This window comes from Periplaneta americana, chromosome 2 (assembly GCF_040183065.1).
Source record: "Periplaneta americana isolate PAMFEO1 chromosome 2, P.americana_PAMFEO1_priV1, whole genome shotgun sequence".
Lineage (NCBI taxonomy): Eukaryota > Metazoa > Arthropoda > Insecta > Blattodea > Blattidae > Periplaneta > Periplaneta americana.
Genome location: NC_091118.1, coordinates 14437623 through 14464746, shown reverse-complemented (window position 1 = coordinate 14464746; position 27124 = coordinate 14437623). Strand labels below are relative to the sequence as shown.

At 34.2% G+C, this 27124-nt stretch overlaps 1 protein-coding gene across 1 annotated transcript; it reads left to right on the top strand.

Moving 5' to 3' along the window:
- Positions 1–26707, top strand: LOC138713819 (RCC1-like G exchanging factor-like protein). Its single transcript, XM_069846261.1, has 9 exons — positions 1–331; positions 555–733; positions 2769–2929; positions 4980–5082; positions 7191–7485; positions 11277–11449; positions 18766–18924; positions 24226–24485; positions 26569–26707. Exons 2-9 carry the CDS (start codon positions 562–564, stop codon positions 26644–26646), a joined length of 1401 nt encoding a protein of 466 aa, XP_069702362.1. The 5' UTR covers positions 1–331; positions 555–561; the 3' UTR covers positions 26647–26707.
- Positions 26708–27124: the final 417 nt, after the last annotated feature.

Here is a 27124-nt window from a genome sequence, read left to right as displayed (position 1 = left end):
AAATATACAAAATTTTGAACTATCTGCATTAAACCCTTGCATTAATCTAAATCAAAAGTTACAGTTCAAGTAAATGTTCGCACAGCTGGCACCAGCGATACTGTCCCGAGGGTGTTATGTTTGATAATTATTATAGTCTGTGGCAGAAATTACGTCTTTCTGAATAATTGCTGCACGATTGCTACGAAAATAAATTAAAAAAACTCAGTCAACAATCGACGACTTCAGTTAGCTAAATTGTTTCAAGATGGCTCTTACTATAACTATATAAAGGGATTTTGTTATTCTACATAGATTCTTCCTGTCGAAACTTAACCGGTTTTTCTTTCAGGTATTCGTGTTATTAAATTTCTGTTGTCATATTATTAAAGCTAATTAAAAGTTCATGATGAATTTGATTATACAAGACGGCTGTAGCTAATCACATAACATACTCTTGTTTGTTGCAAAATTACATTGTTAAAGTTAAGATAGCTGACATGGGATGAAAATTTGATTGGCAATTAATTTTTTTTCCCATAATATAATTATTATTTTTATTCTTCCTGTTCTAGATTGATTATGGCTGCCATAAAGAAGCTTAACTTGTCGTGGTGTCAAAGTAGGCGGTTATTGAAGATTGATATATTCAACAGCAGTGCAGACAAGAAATGGACAAATCTTCAGATGTTTGTACGGCATTATGTGAAAAGAAAATACCCAATTAATCCAGAGGAAGCAGAAAAACTACCTGGTAGAATTTTCAATATGAATTGAAGCATTAGTGTTGCATTATTCAGATATTAATCTGTAGGAAGCAGTTTTCACATTACAGAATTTTTCAAAATATTTTGAAATGGACATAATCACCGAAGAAATTGAAAACAATTTAATTTTTTGGGCAGGATACAATACAAAGCAAAATTACAGCACTTGGTAAATCTTTTGTTTTCTGACTTTGAAAGTAGTAAGCTATAATAGTAATGAAATGGTGTGTTCTGAATAAATAACAAGAAAATGTATAAAAATATAAATAGAAGATGAACAAATAAGTAAATGAATTAATAAATGAAACAAATAATAAAAAGGGCATTAATAAAATAAATACATAAGGAAATGCGTAAATAAACGAATAAACAAATTAATTGTAAGCAAATAAATAATACAAATACATTAATAACAAAATAGATATATAGGCTAAGCAAATAAATAAATAAGGAAATATATAAATTAATAAACGAATTACGTACGAACCAAATAAACATATATTAATAAGAATACAATTAAATAAATAAGGAAATAAATAATAAAAAAAACATGAATAAAATTAGCAAATAAATATTTACATAAATAGGATGATTAAAATATAACTGAGTGAACAAATAAATAATAAAAATAAAGAACTATTAATTTAATAGCAAAATAAATAAATAATGAAATAATAAAATAAACCCAGCAGCTGGCCGATCTGAGATTTTTCATGGTTTTCCCCAGTCACAAAGGCAAAGGCCGGATTGGAAATATACATACCATGATTCATCACCTTAATCACCATCATCATAATCGTTAATGGAATTTAAATCTGTTGAAATGAATATGTCACATAATAAAACACACGATTACAGAAACATAATCAGAACAATAACTTATAGCCTACACAAACACACAAAATATACAGTATAACCTAGATGTTAAAGTGTGTGTGAATAAACTAAAAGAAAATAAATAGGCAAATGAATATACAAATAAATAATGAAAATAAGCAAATACATTAATAGCAAAATAAACAAATATATAAGCAAATACAGTAAGTAAATAAATAAATGAATAAAAATAAATACTGTAAATGCTTGAATAGCAAAATAAATAAATTTATATGCAGATAACTAACTAAATAAATAAGGAAATAATGAATTATTAATAAAAAAAAAGAATAAAATTACTTTAATAGCAAAATAAATAAATTCGTTAGAAAATAACTAAATAAATAAGGAATTTAATAAGCAAATGAATAGGCCTATTAAACATAAACAATTACATTAATAGCAAAATAGGTACATAAATGTGTAAGCAAATAATTACAATAATAAGGATAATAATAAACGAATAATGAAAATAAACACTTTTATTAATAACACATAAATACATGTGTCAAATAACTAAATAAATAAGGAAAATAATAAATGATTTATAAAAATAAATAATTGCTTTAATAGCAAAATAAATAAATATGTAAGGAAGTAAATAAATAAGGAAAATAATAAACAAATGAATAGTAAAAGTGAACAATTGCATTAGTAGCAAAGTAAATAAATATCTAAGGAAATAAATAAAATAAATAAATAAGAAAAATAATAAACAAATTAATATTAAAACAAACAATTGCATTAACACCAAATTAAGTAAATATGCAAGCAAATAACAGATTAAGGAAAATAATAAAGAAATTAATCATAAAAATAAACAATTAGCATATGAGTATTAGGGAATGAATAAACAAATTATTTATAAATAAGCAAATAAATATTATAAAAATTCATAAATAAGTAAATAAATAACTAAGGAAATAAATGAATGAATAAATAAATATGTGTATAAAATAAATAAGCAAATGAATACCGTAAACAAAGAAACAAGTGAATGAATTAGAAAATACATAAGCAAACATATATTAATAAACAAATACAGTAAAATAAGTAAATGAATAAGTAAGTAAGTACTGTAAATAAAATAAAACAAAGAATAAATGATTTCTGAATGTAACACAATACGTAATGTATTGGTGTCAGTGTTTCAGTATGCTAGCACTTCTGAACCAAAGTGGCGCGTGTATGTGTGGGGAGTGGCAGAGCATGGAGCCCTTGGTGTGAACTTGCAGTTGAAGAAAAGCAGAAAACCTATCAGCTACCTCCAGAAGCCAGTTAGAACACATTTCGCAGAACAGCATAAGGTACAACCCATTGCCCTCTTTGTGAAATTAAATACAGTGAAGCCTGTAAAATTGACCCTACTGTAACATGACCATCTGTCCAGTATTGTCCTCATATGAGAAAAAAATTTTTTGCATCAATGGCATGGTGCAGAATCCCAAAAACATCGCATCATTTTGACACTTTGAAAGTGTTAATGATATTTTTACTATGTTACCTAATGCATATTTTCCAAGTACAACTTAACCACAGTAAAAATCATAAGTTAATCATTTTTTGTACTACCTGAAATCTCTATCTAAGGCAGTGGTTGCCAAACACCACGAAATTGTGACGTAATAGAAATGCAACCCGCACACCACTATCGCAGGGAGAGGGATGGAGTGGGTATCTCCTCAGGTAGTGCAGTGAATAACAGTACAGAGACGGACTGTGACCAAAAAACTTATTAACTATACACACTTTTTCCACGTTAATTTTTATCCTCCTATGTCCACACCTGTGGAGTAACGGTTAGCACGTCTAGCTGCGAAACCAGGTGGCCCGGGTTCGATTCCCGGTCGGGGCAAGTTACCTGGTTGAGGTTTTTCCGGGGTTTTCCCTCAACACAATATGAGCAAATGCTGGGTAACTTTCGGTGCTGGACCCCGGACTCATTTCACCGGCATTATCACCTTCATCTCATTCAGACGCTAAATAACCTGAGCTGTTGATAAAGCGTCGTAAAATAACCTACTAAAAAAAATTATCTTCCTATTCATTATTTTTGAGTTGTTAATAAACTAAAATAAATTTATTTTCTTATTTACCATAAAAAGAACGTGTACTTTACATCAGCAGATATTTGAAATTAGAAAAACGTACCAGGCTGGTCAAGAAGTTGTAAATTAAAAAAAGAAAGTCGAAGTATTTTACTCCGATTAAGACATAGAAGCCGATGCATTTTAGTGTTTGTTTATTAATGAAATATTCAATTTACAGGTAAGGGCGTGGTAGTCTTCATAACAAGAAAAATAGTGACGACATACATTGTTCTTTTATATGCCATTTAAAATTTTACAACAAATTAAGTATCTCATATTTTTGCCATCTGCACAAAATAAATACTCCTTAAAATTAAGTTTTTACTTATTATCTGTTTTCGAAAAGACATCGAAACATATTATCCTACACACTTGTAACATTACATGCGTACGTCCACTGCTGATAAATGTCTTTACTTATATCGAAGTGAAGGCTGTAAACAGAGGGTGGGGGGGGGGGGGTATGATGCCATGGTTACGCTTGAGTGGAGTCAGGGGCAATCACTGATCTAAGGGAATAGCAACAAAATCTCTGATCAGAAGAATATAACAACTTGAATTGGATAGACTAGTGATTTCCAACAGTGATGTCAGATATAACTCACTTCTCTGAGCAGATACTGCAAAGCTCAAGGCACCGAAACAGTAAAGGTGGCTTTGTTTGGGTCGTCATAGCAACAGTGTGCATGAAGAAGTTGAAGATTTTCTTTTAATGATTTTAATATTTTACATTGTGTTTTCTGTAAATTGCAGATACTATTTTAGACTGGCAAATTCTATATGTATTCCTATCAGATAGGAACAGATTTATTTTGCATTTTGTAAATACTGACATGGGTTAATGGATTATACTAATCTCATAACTACTAGAGACCATACTTCAATATTAATCTTAAGTAATTGAAAACGTAAATTGTTAAACATTTCAAGCCCAAAATTTACCGAATTTGATTTTTTTTACCTGACATTTGTTGTGTTTTTTATAGGCTGCCATCCTGTAAAAAAGAATATCCCAAATCGTACTCTAAGCATGTGTTTTTTAATCATACAAATATTTATTTCAATACTATTATATTGCAAGTCTATACAGTTCTTTTGCTCTCCTGAAAAATTTACTTCAATGGACTTGGAATATTTGTCAATTCAAGTGTTCAATATTTTTTATAATGTTAATGGTCACAGAAACTAGAGGATGCTCTGAAAGATGAAACATTAAATTTTTATTTCACTCCATGTATCAACTATTGTAATTATTTCTGTGTTTTAGATTGTCGATGTTGCTTCAGGATACGGGTTTACAGCACTAGCTGTGCATACCAAAGATAAATATAAAGTCTTCGGATGTGGTATCAATACAGATTCTCAAATAGGTGAGTTACTCAATTTAAGAGCGATCATACAGTAGTGGTGCTGCACATTGTAAAACTTTCACAAAATTTTAAATATCTCAGAGATTATTCAGTGGATCTTTCTCATTTTTTGTACACAAATAAGTGGTATTTGGGCCTCTCATTTGACATCAACAAATTTATAATTATCATATTAGTTTATAATTTTGTTTACACAATTTAAAGGAAATAATTTGCTGATATTTTTCTAACTAAAACAAAAAATACATTTAAAATTGCAAGCCTCATCCAGATCTCAGATGTTCTTCAAACTGTCAGATAATATCTTTGTGTAATTTCTATAAAATAAACAAAGAAGAAATACCAATCTATATCACAGATACACTCCAGTTGTGAACGAAATTCCTCCATGGAAGTGGGCGACTCCAGAACATAGCATACAAAATTCCAGGAAATCATTCCAAAAATGATCCTCCATACATCCTTAAGTTAGATGCTATGGAACTACTCTGCAGCACATATAAGGATTACCTTCAAGTTTATACAGATGGATCTCTAAATCCTAATAATGGGACATCAGGAGCAGGGTATTATATTCCAAAATATCTAGAAAGTTATTCCATACCATGTTCATCCTCCTGCAGCCTTGACACTGAATTGCTAGCTATTGATGCTGCTGTTCAGTGTGTTACTCAAATTTCTGAAAAATCTATTTGCATACTTACCGACTCCAAGGGGGCTATATTTAATATAATTAAATATGTACCAAACCTATATGCACATAGAATTATTCCACTTCAGAAACAACTAAGTAAACTGAAAGAACTCCAAAAGGAAATAACATTTCAATGGATGCCTAGTCATTGTGGTGTACCTGGAAACGAGAAAGTCGATAACGTTGCGAAACAGGCAACATATTTGCAACCAAGACCTCTTCAAGTGATATCTCTATCCAGTGCTTTTCCTTCAGCAAAGTCTCATTTTACAAACCTATTGATCAACAATTGGCTCCCTTCTGACAAAGGAAAGATTTTACAGTCTGTAAAAAAGAAACCAAATGACCTGGAAATGTACAAAAACTTGCCCAGACATGTTCAAACATTTTTAACAAGAGCCGGAACAGATCACATTGTCACTCAATTGTACCTACACCGAATTCACATTTCTGATAATCCTACTTGTCTGTGGTGTAATAATCATGATGAAGATCTGGAACACATTCTTCTATACTGTCCATCCATAAACCACAAAAGAAGTAAATTAAAATCATCAGTACCAGTTGCAGAAGACACTGCCCTGCAGTATATATTGACTACACCCCAACTCTGGCTACTAGCAACAGGCATCTATAATGAACACCGATCAAAATACCCCTCATTTCTCGTGAAAAACAACAACTGAATAGACTACAGTGGACTTTATGTTGTCAGCAAACAGCTGGATACATTAAGAAGATTGATTGATTGATTGTGAGTTATCTAGCATTTATGAAATTGGTTACAGCAAGATGACTAGGGGTGTGATTTTATGATCATTATTTTACCCTGATTTCAATGATTAAAATGGTTTAATTTCAATAAATATTTGAGAAAAAAAATGTAATAAAGTAAAATGATTATTGAAACTATCCCTTTTAACTAACAGAAAATTTGCATTGTTAATTAAATTCATAATTAAATTTAATTGGACTGTAAGGGGTGAAGGCACAGCCTTCTTGATCTAACGAAGGTAATTGTTGTGGGAGAAAGAAATGATCTTTATCTGCTTAGACTGCTCCCTGGAAGTAGTCCCTGAAACTATGCTTACATCATTGCCAGATGTCACACACATGTAATGCTGAACATTTAAATATGTAGAAATGTTCATTTATATTTCATAACAAAGACAATTTTCACTTTTTAATTGCAAGAGGGCGTCATTTTTCGTGCGAATTCTTCATAAAAACCTTTTTTTTTTTTTAAATACCGTGAATTATGAAATAATTTCGTGGGTTTCTATCAATTTCCCGGATATATTTCGCTTAATTTTGGACTTTTATTAAGTAATAGATCCTGGAAGTATTCGAACCCTGGCTTGATTACTAGTAAAACTCAAAATGATAACAACTCTGATGATTGTGTTTCCAACAGGTTACCACGCTCCTCGTCGAGATCACCCACTGCAGCTGATCTTGTCTCCAGCCCCCATAGAGTTGCCTCTAAGGAATACAGCGGACACCAGAGTGAAGCACGTGGCAGCAGGGCGCGCTCACCTGCTGGTGCTGACAGACAAGGAGGGCGCGTTCTCCCTAGGCAGCAATGTTTACGGCCAGTGTGGCAGACCAATCGTGGAGGAGGAGAAGTATTCAGGCAGCCAAATCATCCACAACATACCGGATATGAATGGAGTGAACATCAGGAGTATCGAATGCGGACAAGACCACAGGTGAAGAGCAGAAATTCCAGTTCTTTGTAGTGCTTATCAGTGGCATAGCGTCAATGTAAGCTAAAAAGCTCAACTTCCCCAGTTAATAATAATTTCATGACAAACCTGCAGTTTATGAACAAAATTATTTATTAATTTTAATACAATTTATATTTACGTGTTAAATATTGTGATGCGGCAGCTCAGGATGATTCGTGATGCAGCAGTAAACATGAAGCCTGCACACACCACCTTCCAATCCCCTCATTCTTCTGTGTATCCCACCCCGCAGATTTTCCATCACTTTCTAACAAAACTACCCTGGTCGCAAGGCTCGCAAGAAGCTAGCTTTAACATTGAAAAGAATTTAGTTTCCGAGTTATCCCTTTCGTGAGTTGTGTTTAGTTGAAGTGTTAGTGTGCATTGTGGCTGATATAATAAATAATGAGTGAAATAACTGTTGCTGACACTAATTTACTTGAAATTTTAGGACAATTCCATTATCAAAACTGACTTATGAACAAAAGTATGACTTAAAAAACAAACGACCGACTCCCTTGCTATCAATGAAGGACACAACCAAGACAGACTCATACTTACGTAATTAATTACTAATACTGTATTTATTGACCGTTAATATTGTGATTTCTCTAAATATGACAGAGAGTGAGCTAGTGTTAAATTATACGTATATGTGTCTATTTGTTAGAGATATGTGTAAACCGTGAAATCATATTTTACTACGTATCATTTGAGGTCATGCCTTATTGGTGTTACTTACGATGTTCCAACCAATCTTCGGACTCCTGACTTGACATTGACTACTATTTACTTTAAGACTACATTTTTCCAATATGTACATGGAAGAGAATTTGAGTTAGCTTCCCCTGCTCAAAATTTCATGCTACGCCACTGGTGCTTATATAATGACTTTGTTACAGACTTTTAGAGGTGGTAGAAGTGTAGGCTGACCAGATTCTTTATGATCCAGCAGGGGACATTAGCAATTTCAAGAAAAACCTCAAATGCCTACCTAGTCACTCTCAGTTGAAATGTTTCAGACAATACCTACATGTAACAGTAAATACAATGATAGAACTTTGCACACTAAATTTGTAGAGCATCTTAACTTTTTAAAATTAAATGAATAAACACACCTATCTCTTAAACATAATTATAGCCACTAAGAATTCAATTTCAGTACTGACGCATGCATGGAAGTCTTTCACATAATATTGTACACACTGAATTCTAACACGCACATTTTACAAGTACTTGTCTGAAGAATGTATCTTTTTAAGGATCTGTTCATTCCCATACAGCTTCACAGTAACAAGAAGAGGACACGCTCTGTATATCACCGAATGGAATAAGATTGTGTGAGATGAAAGTACAAGATGTACTGTTTAAAGTCATACCTGGTATGGGTGGCCAATGACCCCTCGTTTTGAAAATATTGGCTATTGTTTGTGACATACTTCCGTTAGGTGCTCAATAGGGAAGCATCAGACTGTGTAACAGCGTAGCCCATATGGTTTGTTGCTGAGTTGTTATCCAGGCAACCTGAGTTCGAATCATAACTGGTCCTATATTTTTTTTCTTTTAATAATGATTAATATTGTGATCACAGTTATCTATTAACATACCTATATCATACTTCTCAATGTATTGAATACTTCATCATATTTTAAAGAAATTACTAATTAACTAACATTGTATTGTAAAAGATAAATAATGAAATACTGCTCACGTAGGAAGGTAAGATGTGTCTGTTCTATTTTATTTTGTACCCGATTCATTATGATGTCATAAAAACACACAAAACATACATATTTCCTGCACCATGCACAGCAAATGAAAGAAGGTTGTCCACAGTCACACACATTTTTCCGCATTTCTGCTGCGAAACAGATATCCTTCACATTCACAAACACTTCTCGTTCGTTTATCAATTTTGATGCATAGGCCTACCGCGCATATTTCAACATGGCTTTGAATATAGGAACTGACAACTGAAAGTGAATTAAAATAATAATAATAATAATGATAATAATAATAATAATAATAATAATAATAATAATATCGCTTTTGTCATCTAGTCTGCTGTCAAAAAATCTGAAAGTTAGAATTTATAAAACAGTTATATTACCGGTTGTTCTGTATGGCTGTGAAACTTGGACTCTCACTTTGAGAGAGGAACAGAGATTGAGGGTTTTTGAGAATAAGGTTCTTAGGAAAATATTTGGGGCTAAGAGGGATGAAGTTACAGGAGAATGGAGAAAGTTACACAACGCAGAGCTGCACGCATTGTATCCTTCACCTGACATAATTAGGAACATTAAATCCACACGTTTGAGATGGGCTGGGCATGTAGCACGTATGGGCGAATCCAGAAATGCATATAGAGTGTTAGTTGGGAGGCCAGAGGGGAAAAGACCTTTGGGAAGGCCGAGACGTAGATGGGAAGATATTAAAATGTATTTGAGGGAGGTGGGATATGATGATAGAGACTGGATTAATCTTGCTCAGGATAGGGACCGATGGCAGACTTATGTGAGGGCGGCAATGAACCTCCGGGTTCCTTAAAAGCCAGTAAGTAAGTAAGTAAGTAATAATAATAATAATAATAATAATAATAATAATAATAATAATAATAATAATAATATTAAGCTTTAAAAAATGAGAAAGCATTGGGATTCGAACTTGGGTTGCCTGGATAACAACCCAGCCTGCAACCACATGAGCTACGCCGTTACACAGTCTTCTGCTTTCCTATTAGGCACCTAACGGAAGTATGTCACAAACAATAGCCAATATTTCCAAAAGGAGGGGTTATTGGCCACCCATATCAGGTATGGCTTTAAACAGTACGTCTTGTACTTTCATGTCACAAAATCTGATTTAATTCGGTGATATACAGAGTGTGTCCTCTCCTTGTAAGTTCTTCAAATGAGAATTGAAAGTTTTTTTTCACTTGTAAAAGGCTGTAACTATTTCAAATTTCATTCTTAGACTTTTCATCAGTCCAGATTGAGTTCATTGTGGAGAAAAGTCTTTCAACTGGTGAATTACTGACTGGAAGACACATGATTAATGACACTATTTTATGAAGATTTTAAAATGGAATGGATTTTTTTAAATTTTGAAAAACATCATACCACTTTTCACCTGTTGTTTTGTCACAAACCTCCTCATTTTTTTAACCACTTAAAAATAGATGCAGTGGCTGTTGTAACGTTTCCAAGAGATGCTAAGATGACCAAAGACAAAGATGCTATGTTCTTCTCAAAAAGTGCAGAATATCTCATACTGTGCTGGCTGGTTCTTCTGTCTTGTACTGAGAACGGTTCAGAAATGTGCATGAATCGCAGAAATTCCAATAAAATGTTACTGAAACAAAATCTTAGCTTCTGGACACAAAATTAATTTCCGAGGACAAAAACGGGGACAGTAACTCAAAACTGGGGGACTGTCTCTGGAAATCGTGGACGTCTGGTCAGCCTATAGAAGTGATCAATATGAAGAATTTTCAGAAACATGTCCAGAAACGTTTCCTTTGGTAGTTACAGCTATCAGTATCAATATTTATTGTCATCAGTCCTACTATAAATCATGGTGGCCCTTGACATTTCTGCATTCAGTACCACCATGACTGTCATTTATCACTATATTTATTATTTCCACCTATATTATTCTATATACACAATGGGCAGTTAGGGGATTGATATATTCCAATTCTATGCAGGTGCTTCGCCAGACCTTTTTAAAATGTATGTTACTCTTTTATTCATCATGCTTTGATATGTCTTCAGTTTATTTGTGACTGAGAATGGAGAAGTGTATGCCTGTGGATGGGGTGCGGACGGCCAGACAGGACTAGGGCACTTCAAAACAGAATGGCAGCCAACCAGAGTAACGGGCGATGTTGTTGGAGAAAATATTGTCAAAGTCTCCTGTACAGCAGACTGTGTCCTGGCTCTCAATGGTAAATTAATGTGCAGTAACTGCCATATTTATTAATTAAGTTACTTTTATTGAACAGTTATAACATTCAAAGAAATCTTAATAATATTTTAATACATATTTCAGTTTTAAAATCTTACATAAGATGGTGCATTTTCAGCAAACTATTTTTAAACTATGATAAAACTTTATGGGGTGAATCAAATACTGCATTTACTCGTGTAAGCCCCATAGCTTTGTGCCAAATTTTGCCATAAAAAGCCTGAATTGACGGAGCTGGAGAATTTTATTAGCGGATGCCCCTTGTGCAGCAACTTTTGTGACCTGGAACTACAGTAGGACCACATTGAAAAATTTCCTGTATTTTTACATATTTCATATTGTATTTGTTCGTTTTTATGTCAAACATAGTAAGAAAAAAATGCTATATTTGAAGTAGGCTATAGTACAGTAATATTATCAACCTCTACATGACGTAAAGAAAGTATATCTAAACATTTGTTGGCAGCATCTAGTTAATTTATTACTGTATGGGTTACTTGAAACATGTCATTAGCAACTCATCTACAAAAAAAAAAACTGTTCTTCAAAATTCAGGCTTAAGATTATGTCTAGGAATACCAAAAACCACATCAACTGTTGCCTTAGAAATCGAATGTAATATTCAACCAATCAGACATATGTATTAAAAAAGGATCTAAAAATACATTTAAAATTGCAAGCCTCATCCAGATCTCAGATGTTCTTCAAACTGTTAGATAATATCCTGTGTAATTTCTATAAAATAAACAAAGAAGAAATACCAATGTATATCACAGACACACCCATTGCTAAAACTGCAGTTGTTAACGAAATTCCTCCATGGAAATGGGTGATTCCAGAACATAGCATACAAATTCCAGGAAATCATTCCAAAAATTATCCTGCATATATTCTTAAGTTAGATGCCATGGAACTACTCTGCAGCACATATAAGGATCACCTTCAAATTTATACAAATGGATCTCTAAATCCTAATAATGGGACATCAGGAGCAGGGTATTATATTCCAAAATATCAAGAAAGTTATTCCATACCATGTTCATCCTCCTGCAGTCTTGACACTGAATTGCTAGCTATTGATGCTGCTCTTCAGTGTGTTACTCAAATTTCTGAAAAATCTATTTGCATACCTACCGACTCCAAGGGGGCTATATTTAATATAATCAAATATGTACCAAACCTATATGCACATAGAATTATTCCAATTCAGAAACAACTAAGTAAACTAAAAGAACTCCAAAAGGAAATAACATTTCAATGGATGTTATGTTTTTTATTTAACGACGCTTGCAACTGCACAGGTTATATCAGTCGCCGGATGTGCCGGAATTTTGCCCCGCAGGAGTTCTTTTACATGCCAGTAAATCTACTGACATGAGCCTGTCACATTTAAGCACACTTAAATGCCATTGACCTGGCCCGGGATCGAACCCGCAACCTTGGGCATAGAAGGCCAGCGCTATACCAACTCGCTAACCAGGTCGACATTTCAATGGATACCTAGTCATTGTGGTATTCCTGGAAACAAGAAAGTCGGTAATATTGCAAAACAGACAACATATTTGCAACCAAGACCTCTTCAAGTGATATCTCTATCCAATGCTTTTGCTTCAGCAAAGTCTCATTTTACAAACCTATGGATCAACAATTGGCTCTCTTCTGACAAAGGAAAAATTTTACAGTCTGTACAAAAGAAACCAAATGACCTGGAAATGTACAAAAACTTGCCCAGACATGTTCCAACATTTTTAGCAAGAGCCAGAACAGGTCACATTGTCACTCAATTGTACCTACACCAATTTCACATTTCTGATAATCCTACTTGTCTGTGGTGTAATAATCATGATGAAGATCTGGAACACATTCTTCTATACTGTCCATCCGTAAACCACAAAAGAAGTAAATTAAAATCATCAGTACCAGTTGCAGAAGACACAGCCCTGCAGTATATATTGACTACACCCCAACTCTGGCTACTAGTAACAGGCATCTACAATGAACACCGATCAAAATACCCCTCATTTCTCGTGAAAAACAACAACTGAATAGACTACAGTGGACTATAGTGGACTTTATGTTGTCAGCAAACAACTGGATACATTAAGAAGATTGATTGATTGATTGATTGATTGATTGATTGATTGATTACATATTTTGTATTGTATTTGTTTGTTTTTATGTCAAACATAGTAAGAAAAAAAGTATTATCTTTAAAATAGGCTATACAATAACATTATCAATCTCTACATGAGTAAAGAAAGTATATCTAAACATTTGTTGCCAGCATCTAGTTAATTTATTATTGTAGACCTATGGGTTACTTGAAACATGGCATCGTTGGTGGCTTATTGTTTTGAAAGACACATTGGTTCCAAAGCTGCAATCCAGGCAGTTAGTACAACTACTTTTGCTAAATCAGAAACAATTAAGGAAATCCATTGTATGTTAAGGCAGATTCAAAACTTAAATAAGACTTTAGTTCTCCAATGGATCCCAGCCCATTGTAGAATATATGATAATGAGAAAGCTGATACATCGTCTGTAGCTGCATTTAGATTGGCAACAGGCCATGATTGTTTGGCCAAACACCTGCATAGAATTGGAATATATCAGTCCCCTAACTGCCCATTGTGCAACTCAAACCAAGAAATGGATTCGGAACACCTCAAAATCTGTGCTTCAGTGGCTGACCATGATAATATCTTTGAAAAATATTGGAGTGCAAGAGGTCAAATGACTTTATTGTCAGACGCCTGGCATTATAAAACAACACCAACAACATTTGCCAAGACAGGAACTAAAATAAACCTAAAGAAAAACTACAGTTTTTCATATGAGTTCATAAAACGAGTTATCAAAAGAAAAATTAACAGCAATCACCACACTAATTCTCCAAGTGAACATCAAAATTCACTACAAGATTTAAAATCCATTCCTGATCTACCACGAAAATCTGCTGTGGCCATGTTCAGACTGATTACTGGTCATGACTGTCTTACAAAACATCTACATCGAATCGGCTTATTGGATTCTGCTAAATGTTTATTGTGCAATAAAGAAGATGCCATGGACATGAAACATCTAAAAATCTGTGAATCTCTGGAAAATATTATGGACCTTGCATCTAAATATTGGGAAGCAAGAAGGAGAATGACTTCACTGTTAAATATTGAGCATTAGACACACACACACACACACACACACACACACACACACACACACACACACACACACACACACACACACACACACACACACACACACACACACACACACACACACACACACATTCATTACTGAATAACATATCATGTTTCAGGATAAAGGAATGTTATTTCAGGGGCATATTTCATTAGGTTTGTATTTCCTGTCATATTGACTAAACAAGGATACAAGTTTATTGAGCCATTGAATTCAATAATTTATTGTTATAAATAAATGTTTTAAAATTACTTTTTCCAACTAAGTCACATATTACAAGAATTTGATATTACATCTTTTTCTGGGGATGTCTTCAATTATTCGTGTTGTTTTTGTCTCCTGATTTATAAATTGAAATGATTGTTGTATTCTTTAAATTGTTTGGATAGATACTTTGAGTTAAACATAGATTAAAAAAATTAAGATTAAGGGGTTAGGTACAGCTTACAGCAGTAAATTTTTTGGAAATATTCAACATGTTTTTTCTCCATTACTGTATCTTGTACAATAATGAAAATTAGTATGTGTAAAACACTGTCCTTCTGCTATAAGAAAAAAATATTTTTACTATTAAAAAAAATATATTTATATATATATTTGTTTAAAACTCATAATGGTGGCAGTTCACTGTGCAGTGATTGTTTCCCTCATAACTCATAAACTTGTTAACTTTTTCATGTCCTCTCTCTTTTATTTTATTGCTGAAACTCATGTTTACAATATTATGCTCTTTCAACTACATTCCTTAATAAATAATATTTTTTTTTATTTTGTGTTAGAAGAAAATACTGATATTTCACCATTTTTTAAAATGAATTTATTTTTTATCAGACAATCTATCAAAGGTAGAGAAGTGATCTTGCATCATATTGTAGATATAACATGCATAAATACACACAAAAAATTTCATCACAGAATGTTGGATAATTTTAGAGTTATGTGGGAAACGCTTCATCACTGCACAGTGAACTGAAAAAAAAAAAAAAAAAAAAAAAGTAAATAATTTTTTTTGAAATCGTAAAAATATTTTTTTTCATATAGCAGAAGGACAGTGTTTTACACGTACCAATTTTCATTATTGTACAAGATACAGTAATGGAGGAAAAAAAAAAGTTGAATATTTCCAAAATTTTACTGCTGTAAGCTGTACCTAACCCCTTAAGAGAAATCAAATATACAAAACAAGAACATCAGACTTTTTGACAATTATTTAGACTAGTAGGTAAGAATCATTACAATAAAAGACGCCACTGGAAAGGAACCATGTTCTTAAATTCATCATTGACTTAATCTATACTTCACCTTAATTCGCCAAATAATTGTATAACCCTTGACTTGTTCCACATCTAAGATCTATGGAATAAAAAAAAAGAAGACGAAAAACTGAGTTTGTTAAAAAGCATACGAGCTCCCAATGGAATGCAGAGTTAGACTTCCTGCATAATCCCATGTTAATTTTAAAAAGGGTTATTTACGAAATGTTTTTGTTTAAGTTTGGTACATTTTCGACGCATTTCTTACAATTTACGTTTATTGAGTGGTCCACACGTTCATTAGGAGGTTCTCAGCACCCTGTAGCTCTGCCTATATGGAGTCTATACACCAGATGTTATAAGGAGAAAGTCGGTAATGTAGTGTACTACCTTGGCGAGAGAGCTGAAGATGTTGGCCATGTTATATTCACAATCCTTATAAATAAGAATCAATAACACAATAATACTCAACCGAATACATAAGCGTTTCACATAATTACAGAGTTGCTTTCAATTTCCTGTCATTTTTTAAAATTTGAATTTGTTTTTATCATAACTATGGTTCTTTCAGATCCAAAGTATGTAAAGTTTTAACATTTAAAAATTATTGTTTTCTTATTTTGCTTTATTTTGTCTCTGGCTTTGCTTTTGAATGTCTTTATAGTTTCGCCACTATTTCCACTGTACAAGATCTGGTCTGTAATCGCAATGTCCAATGGCTACACTACCTATGAAGAAGTCCATGGAATAGTGAATACCGGAAGTCATCGGCGTATTGATATTATAACATTTAAACCTGGAGAGACAAAAGGTTATATTCTGGATTCGACCATCAGATTCGAGATGCATCAGAATCAACCCGAGGAGGTTAATCTAGAGAAAAGGGCAATTTATGAACCGATAATCGGTTATTACAAAACATCATATAAACTCAGGGATATAGAAGTCATCGGATTAATTAATGGTGGACACTAGAGGGACTGTAACAAAAGAATTTGTGTTATTCTGTCATAAATTTGGAGTCCCAACAACAACAACAACAATTAAGGACATTTCTATGATAGCTTTGAAGAGTTCTCTGCAGATTTTACAGCGAAACTTGCACTTACACCTGTGGAGTAACGGTCAGCGCGTCTGGCCATGAAACCAGGTGGCCCGGGTTCGAATCCCGGTTGGGGCAAGTTACCTGGTTGAGGGTTTTTCCGGGGTTTTCTCTCAACCTAATACGAGCAAATGCTGGGTAACTTTCGGTGCTGGACCCAGGACTCATTTCACCGGCATTATCACCTTCATTTCATTCAAACGCTAAATAACCTAGATGTTGATACAGCGTCGTAAAATAACCCAATAAAATAAAAAATAAAATGCACTTCAATTCAAATTATAGATGAATTTTCTCATTCTATTTTATTTTTTTATCTGTATTTTTTTATTTTACTGCAAATTTTCATTATTATAGAACATTATCTACTGTAAATTTCAGTTTATTGTAAGCAAATTTCTTGTAAGACATTTTAATGTCAGACCTTAAATGTTACTGTTTAACATTATTTGTCTTTAGCAACCCCATCAAGTTGAGGAGGATTAGATTTAAATTTTTAACTTAAAGAAAACATAAGTGCAATGTATATTGTTAAGGTTACCATACTCGGAAATCTGAAAATGCTTACATATCCCTCCCACTAACGAATTCCATGTACTAACTTCCCCATTTATATCATTTTGCAACTGTTTTCTTTAACAGTTCCTTGTTACTATACAAATACTCAAACATACACGCACATGTAAAATGTCTAAAATTAAATTTCACTAAGGCAAGTCTTTTCATAGAATCGATGGTAAGTCTGTTTCTTTCCTTTTTCTACAGTACTTGTATTAGAGAAAAGAGCCTATCAATGCTGGCACAGTGGCTTGGTATTGCAAAAAGGAATTGAGCCATCTTCACAATCTCTGTATACCATTCTTCACTTTTGTAAAGTTCAATATGATCACACTATTTTTCTAGGCTTGACTCTGCTTTCCCATCATTTGAAGTGACAAATTTCTTCAAACTGTAAAATTGATCCAAATATTCACTTAATAATTATATATAATAAATAAATAAATTTTCAGTCATATATACTTTTCAGTTTGTGAGGTCAGATAATCTGTTACATCACAATATTTAATACAAAGTCACTAATATTTTCGACTTTAAAAAGTCATCATCAGGTGCATGAGAAGCAAACAATTTTAAATTAGGTGATAGTTGATCTAACAATTAATAATATAGTAAGTAATGCACATGCTGGCATTTACAAGTATGTAAGTTTCGTGCCTCTTGAGTAAACTGTACATGGTAAAGCTGAACACTGATGCTAGATTCTCGTATGTATATAAAACAAGGAAAGGCACTGCATGATATTAACCTTACACAATTAAAGGCTAAGATTCTCATTAGGTCATATCATTAAAATTAAATTTATGCAATTTGATATTAACTATGTTAAAATGTTATATATAATGTATAAATTTAAAAGGGATGGAGAAAGCTGTGATGCAAATGCTGTTGGTAGGAGAGCACGCAGATTATCTGACCTCACAAACTGAAAAGTTTATATGACTGAAAATTTATTTATCATATATAATTATTAATTGTATTCACACTTTTCTGAACCAACATGTCTTTTAAAAATATTCACTGTCATCAGTTTGGATACACCTTGCTCCATAAAAAAAAAGTAAACATTTCTCAACACTTTCCCAAGAGAGTTCTGTTTCTGTAATATGAAGCCATTTGAAACAGCAAAATTCATTAAATAGTTCCATCCATAGTATCTAGACTACTTACTTTATTTCGCAGATAAGGGTGAAGTCTTCGGATGGGGCAACTCTGAATACAGCCAGCTGCTCCATGAGGAATCTCAACAGATAAATGTAGCCAGACAGTTGAAGAAATGCCGGAGTCTTGGCAAAATTGTGGATGTGGCTGCAGGGGGATCATTTTGCATTATCTGCAATGGTACGTATTCTAAAGTGTCTGTACTCTCAACTGAATGTTCTCACAGGAAAGTTGTGTATTATTTGACTTGACTTACTGACTTATATCCTGTTATTCTTAGGTGGAACATAGGTCAGCAGTGAAGTTCCTCCAGCGTACTCTGTCATCAGCCATCCGTTTCACCTCTTTCCAGCTTTTCCCACATCTCTCTACTTCCTCCTCTATTGATCGTTTCCATGTTTTTCTAGGCCGTCCTCTCTTCCTTACTCCTTGTGGATTCCAATCAATTGCAGTCTTCTCAATAGCTCCATCTGGCTTTCTCAGTGTGTGGCCTGTCCAATTCCATTTTCTTTGTTTTATTTGGTAACATATTTGTAATTGGTTAGTTCTTCTCCACAGTTCTTCATTTGCTATTATTTCCGGCCATCTTATATTTAGAATACGTCTCAGACATCTGTTGACGAACGTCTGTATCTTTTTATTTATTACATCCGTAATTTTCCATAGAGGAGGACTGATTTTAAACAGTCTGAGCTTTGTCTTCAATGAGATGTTGTTATTCCGCCATATGGGATATAGCTGTACAAATGCTCCATTTGCTAGCCGAATACGTCTTTTCACATCTTCTTCCGCTCCACCTGTTTTTGTAACCACACTTCCCAGGTATAGAAAAGTACCCACTTCTTCTATTTCTATGTCATTTACTGTCAATTTATTTTTATTATTACAATTTACCCTCAACTGTTTTGTCTTAGAGGAGTTTATCTTTAATCCAACATTTCCTACTTCCTCTTGTAATTTCTCAACTTTAGCTTCCATATCTCTAAATGTGTATTATTTGATGCAACTGTTTCTGTTATTGCCTTAGCATTTACTAAGCTTGTTGAAGTTATGTATTCTGGTACCAGTAATCAAGTTTGTTATTGCTATCTCTATGGCAGGAGCTTCATTTCAACCTTTGCTTATGGAAGGCAACAAGATTTTTTTAGGGAAGACGTTATAGGGTATATCATTACCTCCCTATTTTCCTCTGAAATAAAATATTTTCCATACCATAAACTGCGGTAAGATAGATAGATAGAACTTTTATTGTCGAAGGCATAATATATGCATAGACATGGTCAAATATGTACATTACATTAAATTAAAAATATGTCAAATATAAAATACATTATTCATTTCAAGGGCCCATGCGTGTATCCTCTAGATTGTAGGGACACAAATTTATTAATTTCATTTTTATATAATTCCTGAATTTGTGAGTATTTTTTGTAAATTTGATGTCCTCAGGCAAACTATTGTAGATTTTGATACCAAAGACCAAATAGGTTCTGCTAATATTTGTAAGATGGTGTACTGGAATAGTTAAAATATTTTTGTTACGAGTATCATAAGTAGGAAAGTCACTATTTTGGTGAAAATCAGACAGATTTTTATAAATTAGTTGTAAAACATTAAAAATATATATACCATAAACAGTGAGAATATTATACTGTAAAAAATATTCCCTATAAGAGGTCCTACTGTCAACGCCCGCTATGCATCTGACAATACCATATGAAAGCCTTGACTCAACGTGTGCAAAATAAAAAGACATTAATACATCGTGATTTATTATCGTCCTCAAAATTCTGATTTGATAACAAATACTGTTGAATAATTTCAAGGGAAAAATTGTTCTGGGGCCGGGTATCGATCCCAGGACCTCTGGTTGAATGTACCAGCACTCTGCCACTGAGCTACCCGGGAACTCCACCCGACACTGTCTCAACTCTTCCCTTTATATCCACACAACTCGTGTGGGCTGACGAAACGCCAGAGACCCACATCGAGTGCACACAAACTCTGTGTGACTTGGAATTGTGGTTTTCTGTTAACGTACACAGTGACGTATATATTATGCAAATCTAGTCTTTCAGGTAAGGCTCCCTGTAAAGCAGATTTGAATATACATCACTGTGTATGTTAACAGAAAACCACAATTCCAAGTCACACAGAGATTGTGTGCACTCGATGTGGGTCTCTGGCGTTTTGTCAGTCCACGCGAGTTGTGTGGATATAAAGGGAAGAGTTGAGACGGTGTCGGGTGGAGTTCCCAGGTAGCTCAGTGGCAGAGCGCTGGTACGTTCAACCAGAGGTCCCGGGATCGATACCCGGCCCCAGAACAATTTTTCCCTTGAAATTATTCAAATCTGCTTTACATGGAGCCTTACCTGAAAGACTAGATTTGCAAAATACTGTTGAGTTTAGAAATTAAACTTGTGCAATGGGGTCTCCAAGACAAACAATCGTCAAATGTAACACCCAGAAATTTAGTAGTTTCCCATTTACGTAAGTATTGATCTTGAATAGAAATATTAATGTCCTTCAGATTTTTCTTTTGAGAAACTTGACTGCTGCAATTAACTTAACCATAAAAAAATTAAACTGAATGGTATTGTTGCTTTGAGATATGAAATTTGTTTCTTGTCATTGGCTGTGCAGTGAAATTGTAAATATTAGTGTGACGGAAATTTCACTTGCCTAAATTCTATTGCAAGTGGAGCCTAAATGTTTCTGTTCCCAGAGGTGACGTCATGTACCAAAATTTTAATCTTATAAATTTAGAAATTAATTCAGAAACTGCAAATCAAGCTTTAAGGTATAACTCCCTGTAAAGTTGATTTGAATAATTTCGAGGCAAAGGTCCCGGGTTCGATACCCGGCTCCGGAACAATTTTTCCCTCGAAATTATTCTAATTCAGAAACTACCTGTAGAATCCCTCCTATGTTCAGTTCACCACGTTTTATTACACCTGTGTGTTTCATTTTAAAGGGTTTATAGTTGTAGCACAGACATATTGTTTTTAAAATCTTTAAACAGGTCATTGGTTATTAAGAAATTATAAACCTGATCTTACTCCCTAGCTTAACACATAACCTAACATCTTTAAGCAATAAAGTAATAACATTAGGGCATTCAAAAAGTAATGGCAACATAATTATTGTTTCAGGTTACTTTTGATATTACATACTTCAAATATAGCATAGGCGGAGTTATAGGGAGACACTACCTCCCCAAACTTTTCTGAACTCTTTTTCTTCTATTAACGTTAGAAAATATTGAATTCAAAAAATCTTTCTTACTTTTGTTTATGGTTAAGTTTCTGTGCTTAAATTGATGAATCAATGTCTTTAGATCATGTGTCTGGACTATAATATTTATTTCAAATTTTTTAATGTATAAGAATTTATATTTGTTCTGTATGGTTGTGAAACTTGGACTCTCACTTTGAGAGAGGAACATAGGTTAAGGGTGTTTGAGAATAAGGTTCGTAGGAAAATATTTGGGGCTAAGAGAGATGAAGTTACAGGAGAATGGAGAAAGTTACACAACACAGAACTGCACGCATTGTATTCTTCACCTGACATAATTAGGAACATTAAATCCAGACGTTTGAGATGGGCAGGGCATGTAGCACGTATGGGCGAATCCAGAAATGCATACAGAGTGTTAGTTGGGAGGCCAGAGGGAAAAAGACCTTTGGGGAGGCCGAGACGGAGATGGGAGGATAATATTAAAATGGATTTGAAGGAGGTGGGATATGATGGTAGAGACTGGATTAATCTTGCTCAGGATAGGGACCAATGGCGGGCTTATGTGAGGGCGGCATTGAACCTCCGGGTTCCTTAAAAGCCTGTAAGTAAGTATAAGAATTTCTATGCCTTATTTGAGGAATGGAAGCACTGTAATGTTTCTTTTGTAACAGCCTGTACTCATGTGTTAGAAGTCTGCAGGTATTCAGGCCGCCACTTGGAGAAATATGAATAACATACTGCACAACAATGCAGAAAAAAGAAAAGTGATCCCGGTATAATGTGTAAACTTAAAGACGAGATTAAATAAAATAATTAGAGTTTACATTTCATAAGATATCTTCAGGAAGGTAAACTTCATGTAAAAAAGTTTCTGTTAGCACTGTTACGTAGTTTTATTGATGCATGCATGTGTTTCTACACGAGAGAGAAAAAGAAGGAGATTATTTTAAGTTATGCCCTGTTATAATTTGTAGTAGACCTACAGTTCAAGCCCTATACAACTCGGTCCGAAACATCACGGTTGTGGATGTAACACTGTAAGAAACATGCCCTCAGAAATACCTTTATGCTCCACCATGCCGAAATGTAGTAGTTATACACCTGGTAGTAATCCTTTAATGCACCTCATTAAAGTACACCTATTCATTATAGTTCAGTTGTTCAGCCAATGAGAAATCACCATTGTATCATTATAAAACCGCAAGTATAGATTATTCTCGGATATGCAATCGAAATACAATTAGCGAAACATCACGGAGGCTGGAAATCCAATACTGTCACAGAAGGTTATGTTCTGTTACTATAATAATTAGCATTAATTGTAAATAATATTCAAATAAATTCAATCTGTCATCTCGTTTTTCAATTCTAAATCAATTTCCAGGTTCTATCAATATTAATGTTCATGTTATGTTCTAGATTATATCAAGGTCAATGACGTTCGTCCCTCAGAAAAAATCAATTTCGCGTCTGCGCACATCTCACAATTTAGAAGGTCAGTTCCGCTCTTCACTTAGATAACCATAACATGAATACTTATGAATAATTTCAAGTTAGAGATATGGTTGAGCATAAAAAGTCGTATGAAATTTGCCTATAATGGTAATTAAGACGCTTGTATGAAAATTATGAAACTCGCTTGCGCTATTTTCATAAACAAACATACTCGCGTCTTAATTACTACCATTGCTCGTTGCATAATGTACTGTTATTAAATAATCATATTCCGGTATACTGTACCATGATCAAGCTATAACAAGGCAAGAAGGTATAGTCAAGTGAGATGTACTGCTTGATAGTAGATGTACATATCAGACAGAACCTCAATGTAATGTGCAAATTCCTTACAATAAAATCCTGCTTTAGTGTTTCCTTGAGCTTTAATTTGTAACTATCAGTAGTGTACAGTCTCCATCAATCTGGCTCTGGGTAAATATCATCGTTTTATAGTTAGAGACATGCCAACAACCTGGTTGGCGAGTTGGTATAGTGCTGGCCTTCTATGCCCACGGTTGCGGGTTCGATCCCGGGCCAGGTCGATGGCATTTAAGTGTGCTTAAATGCGACAGGCTCATGTCAGTAGGTTTACTGGCATGTAAAAGAACTCCTGCGGGACAAAATTCCGGCACATCCGGCGACGCTGATATAACCTCTGCAGTTGCGAGCGTCGTTAAATAAAACATAACATAACAACATGACATGCCAACATACTTTTACCTCATGCCAGCTTACATTTGTTTCCAGAGGACGGCGACGTGTTTGTGTGGGGCTATGGCATCTTGGGTAAAGGTCCAGTAGTTGACCATTCCAAGGAACCCACACAGATTCCAGCCACGCTGTTTGGCCGCAATGAATTCCAGCCTGAATCCCGAGTCACTGCAGTCAGTGCGGGCATCAGCCATCTTGGTGCCATCAGCAATTATGGTGATCTGTACATGTGGGGTCACAACAAAGGAGGCTGTCTGGGAATTGGACATGTTAATGACCAGTACTTCCCTCTGAAGGTACCTACAGTATACGTGATATGAATGAGTGAATAAGTAGACATCAAACAGATAATTATTTAAACAAAAAACAACTGTTTATATTAATGTTATTATTATTATTATTATTATTATTATTATTATTATTATTATTATTATGAGGTGGCCGGGTAGCTCAGTTGGTAGAGCAGCGGCTACGGACTGGAAGGTTCGGGGTTCGATCCCAGGTGCTGACAGGATTTTTTCTCGTTGCCAAACTTTCAGAACGGCCCCGAGGTTCACTCAGCCTCCTATAAAATTGAGTACCGGGTCTTTCCCGGGGGTAAAAGGCGGCCAGAGCGTGGTGCCAACCACACCACCTCATTCTAGTGCCGAGGTCATGGAAAGCATGGGGCTCTACCTCCATGCCCCCCAAGTGCCTTCATGGCATGTTACGGGGATACCTTTATCTTTTTTTAATTATTATTATTATTATTATTATTATTATTATTATTATCGTGAAATACATTCTTAATATATTACTGAGGAAATGAATAAACTTATATGGGGTATTAAAAACAAGCATTCAATGAGGATAGCAATGGCAAAGCAAACTTTTAATAGAAAAAGGAGCATCTCCAGTGGACCTCTGGAAAAAGAACTAAGGAAGACATTAGTGAAGTGCTTTGTGTGGAATGTATCATATTGTACACACCTGTGGAGTAATGGTCAGCGCGTCTGGCCGCGAAACCAGGTGGCCTGGGTTCGAATCCCAGTCGGGGCAAGTTACCTAGTTGAGGTTTTTTTCGGGGTTTTCCCTCAACCCAATACGAGCAAATGCTGGGTAACTTTCGGCTAAAGCATCCGCATTCTCGTTTCCCAGGATTCCACAATGGGATGGTATCCATTGGAATACAATTCTTTTATTGAGTGATATTAATTGAGAGAGCATTTTAGTTATTTCTGATGTTTGAGATGAAGGTATGTGTTTAGAGACTATTGATAGAATAGCTGCTTTGGAGTCTGACAATATAACTACATTCTTAAATTTATTGATGTGGCATAGAAGATTCCTGAGACTTTCACTTATTGCAATGATTTCACCATCAAAACTTGTTGTTCCATATCCAAGAGATCTATAAAGCGAGAAGAGACAGCACGTAACACCTGCACCGCACCTTGTTCTCTGGAGATCAAGGATCCGTTGGTGTATAAATGAAGCCAGTTTTGTGGAGGGTACCTAATATTAATTGTCTCTAAAGACAACTGTTTCATTATTTCAGTGTTTACTTCAGTATTTCTTGTGTTAGATTTAGATTATATTCTATATTTAATAGAGTTAAAGGGTTTGGTTTAATTTGTAAGTTTTCTTTTAAATTCGGGACGTTGATTTTCTGTTTTAATTCTTGAACCATGGACATAAAACTTTTCTGAGTTTTCAATCTACAGAGAGGACTGTATGAATGCCAATTGTTTCCTGGTAATCTGATAAGTTTTTCATATTGAATCAGTGCTTTTTCTTCTATTGTCATTTTGATGCTGTTAATATTAGTGAGGAATCTCATAGAATCTATTGGAGTTGTTTTGATTCCACCAGTAATGAGTTTAAGAACTTAGTTTTGAACATATTCTATTTCGTTTATGAAAGGTGAAGTAATTAAAATTTCTCCGCAGTATGTCAGCACTGGCTGTATAAACATTTTGTATGTAGTGTTCAAAGTATTCCTAGAGCATCCCCATTTCTTTCCTGCTAGTCTTTTCAGAAGGGAGAATCTTTTACGAGCTTTTTCAGAAATGTATTTCAAATGGTTGTTAGATGTTAACTTACTGTCGAAAATAACTCCAAGATATTTGGATTCATAAGTCCTAGAATATTGGGCCCTGGAAGATGTGTACACATTGTTAAACCAGTTTTAGATAGAATCTTGTCATTACGAATTTCACTTGGACGAACAAACCAATGCTTAATTTAGTCATATTTCAATTTCCTTTAAAGATTTAATTATGGTTTCCTTTTCCTTCTTTTATTGAAACTTATTCTTTTTACATTCTCTTCAGTGGCAGCCTGTAAAGTCAGGAGATTGCTTTTAATAAAAATTTATATTTCTGTATGTAATTGTTTCAGGTTGCGGTAGGAGCCAGGGTGAAGAAGGTGAGCTGTGGTGTTGATCATACTGTGGCTCTCTGCCTCCCATTTGTCTGAAGGTGAAGCCAAACTATATAGCTGTAATAATTATTAATAAATTACTATACTCACAATTGGATTGTGTGTTGAGAGTTTAGTATACTCCTTAACATAATCTATCACTGTCATTATAACCACAATCACCATCCCATCCATGCTATCACTGCAGTGTCCCTAATACCATTACCACTAACACCACAACTCAGGGCTGTATTTAACATTTTTGCTGCCCAGGACCTTTAAAAAAGTGCTGCCCCCTCGACATAAATACCACGTACGAAAATGTAATCGAAACAATGACAGAGAATTAAGTGATTATTATCGAAATGGAAGTAGTAAGAAGAAAATTGGAAATTTATCCTTTGAAAATGTGTAAAAATTCAAATACCTGGGAGCAACAGTAACAAATATAAATGACACTCAACAGGAAATTAAACACAGAATAAATATGGGAAATGCCTGTTATTATTCGGTTGAGAAGCTTTTATCATCCAGT

Coding starts and splice junctions, on each gene's coding strand:
- LOC138713819 (XM_069846261.1), top strand. CDS start 562: ATGGCTGCCATAAAGAAGCTTAACTTGTCGTGGTGTCAAAGTAGGCGG. Junction 11,450..18,765: donor CTGTGTCCTGGCTCTCAATG/GTAAATTAATGT, acceptor TTTATTTCGCAG/ATAAGGGTGAAGTCTTCGGA. Junction 18,925..24,225: donor ATTTTGCATTATCTGCAATG/GTACGTATTCTA, acceptor ATTTGTTTCCAG/AGGACGGCGACGTGTTTGTG.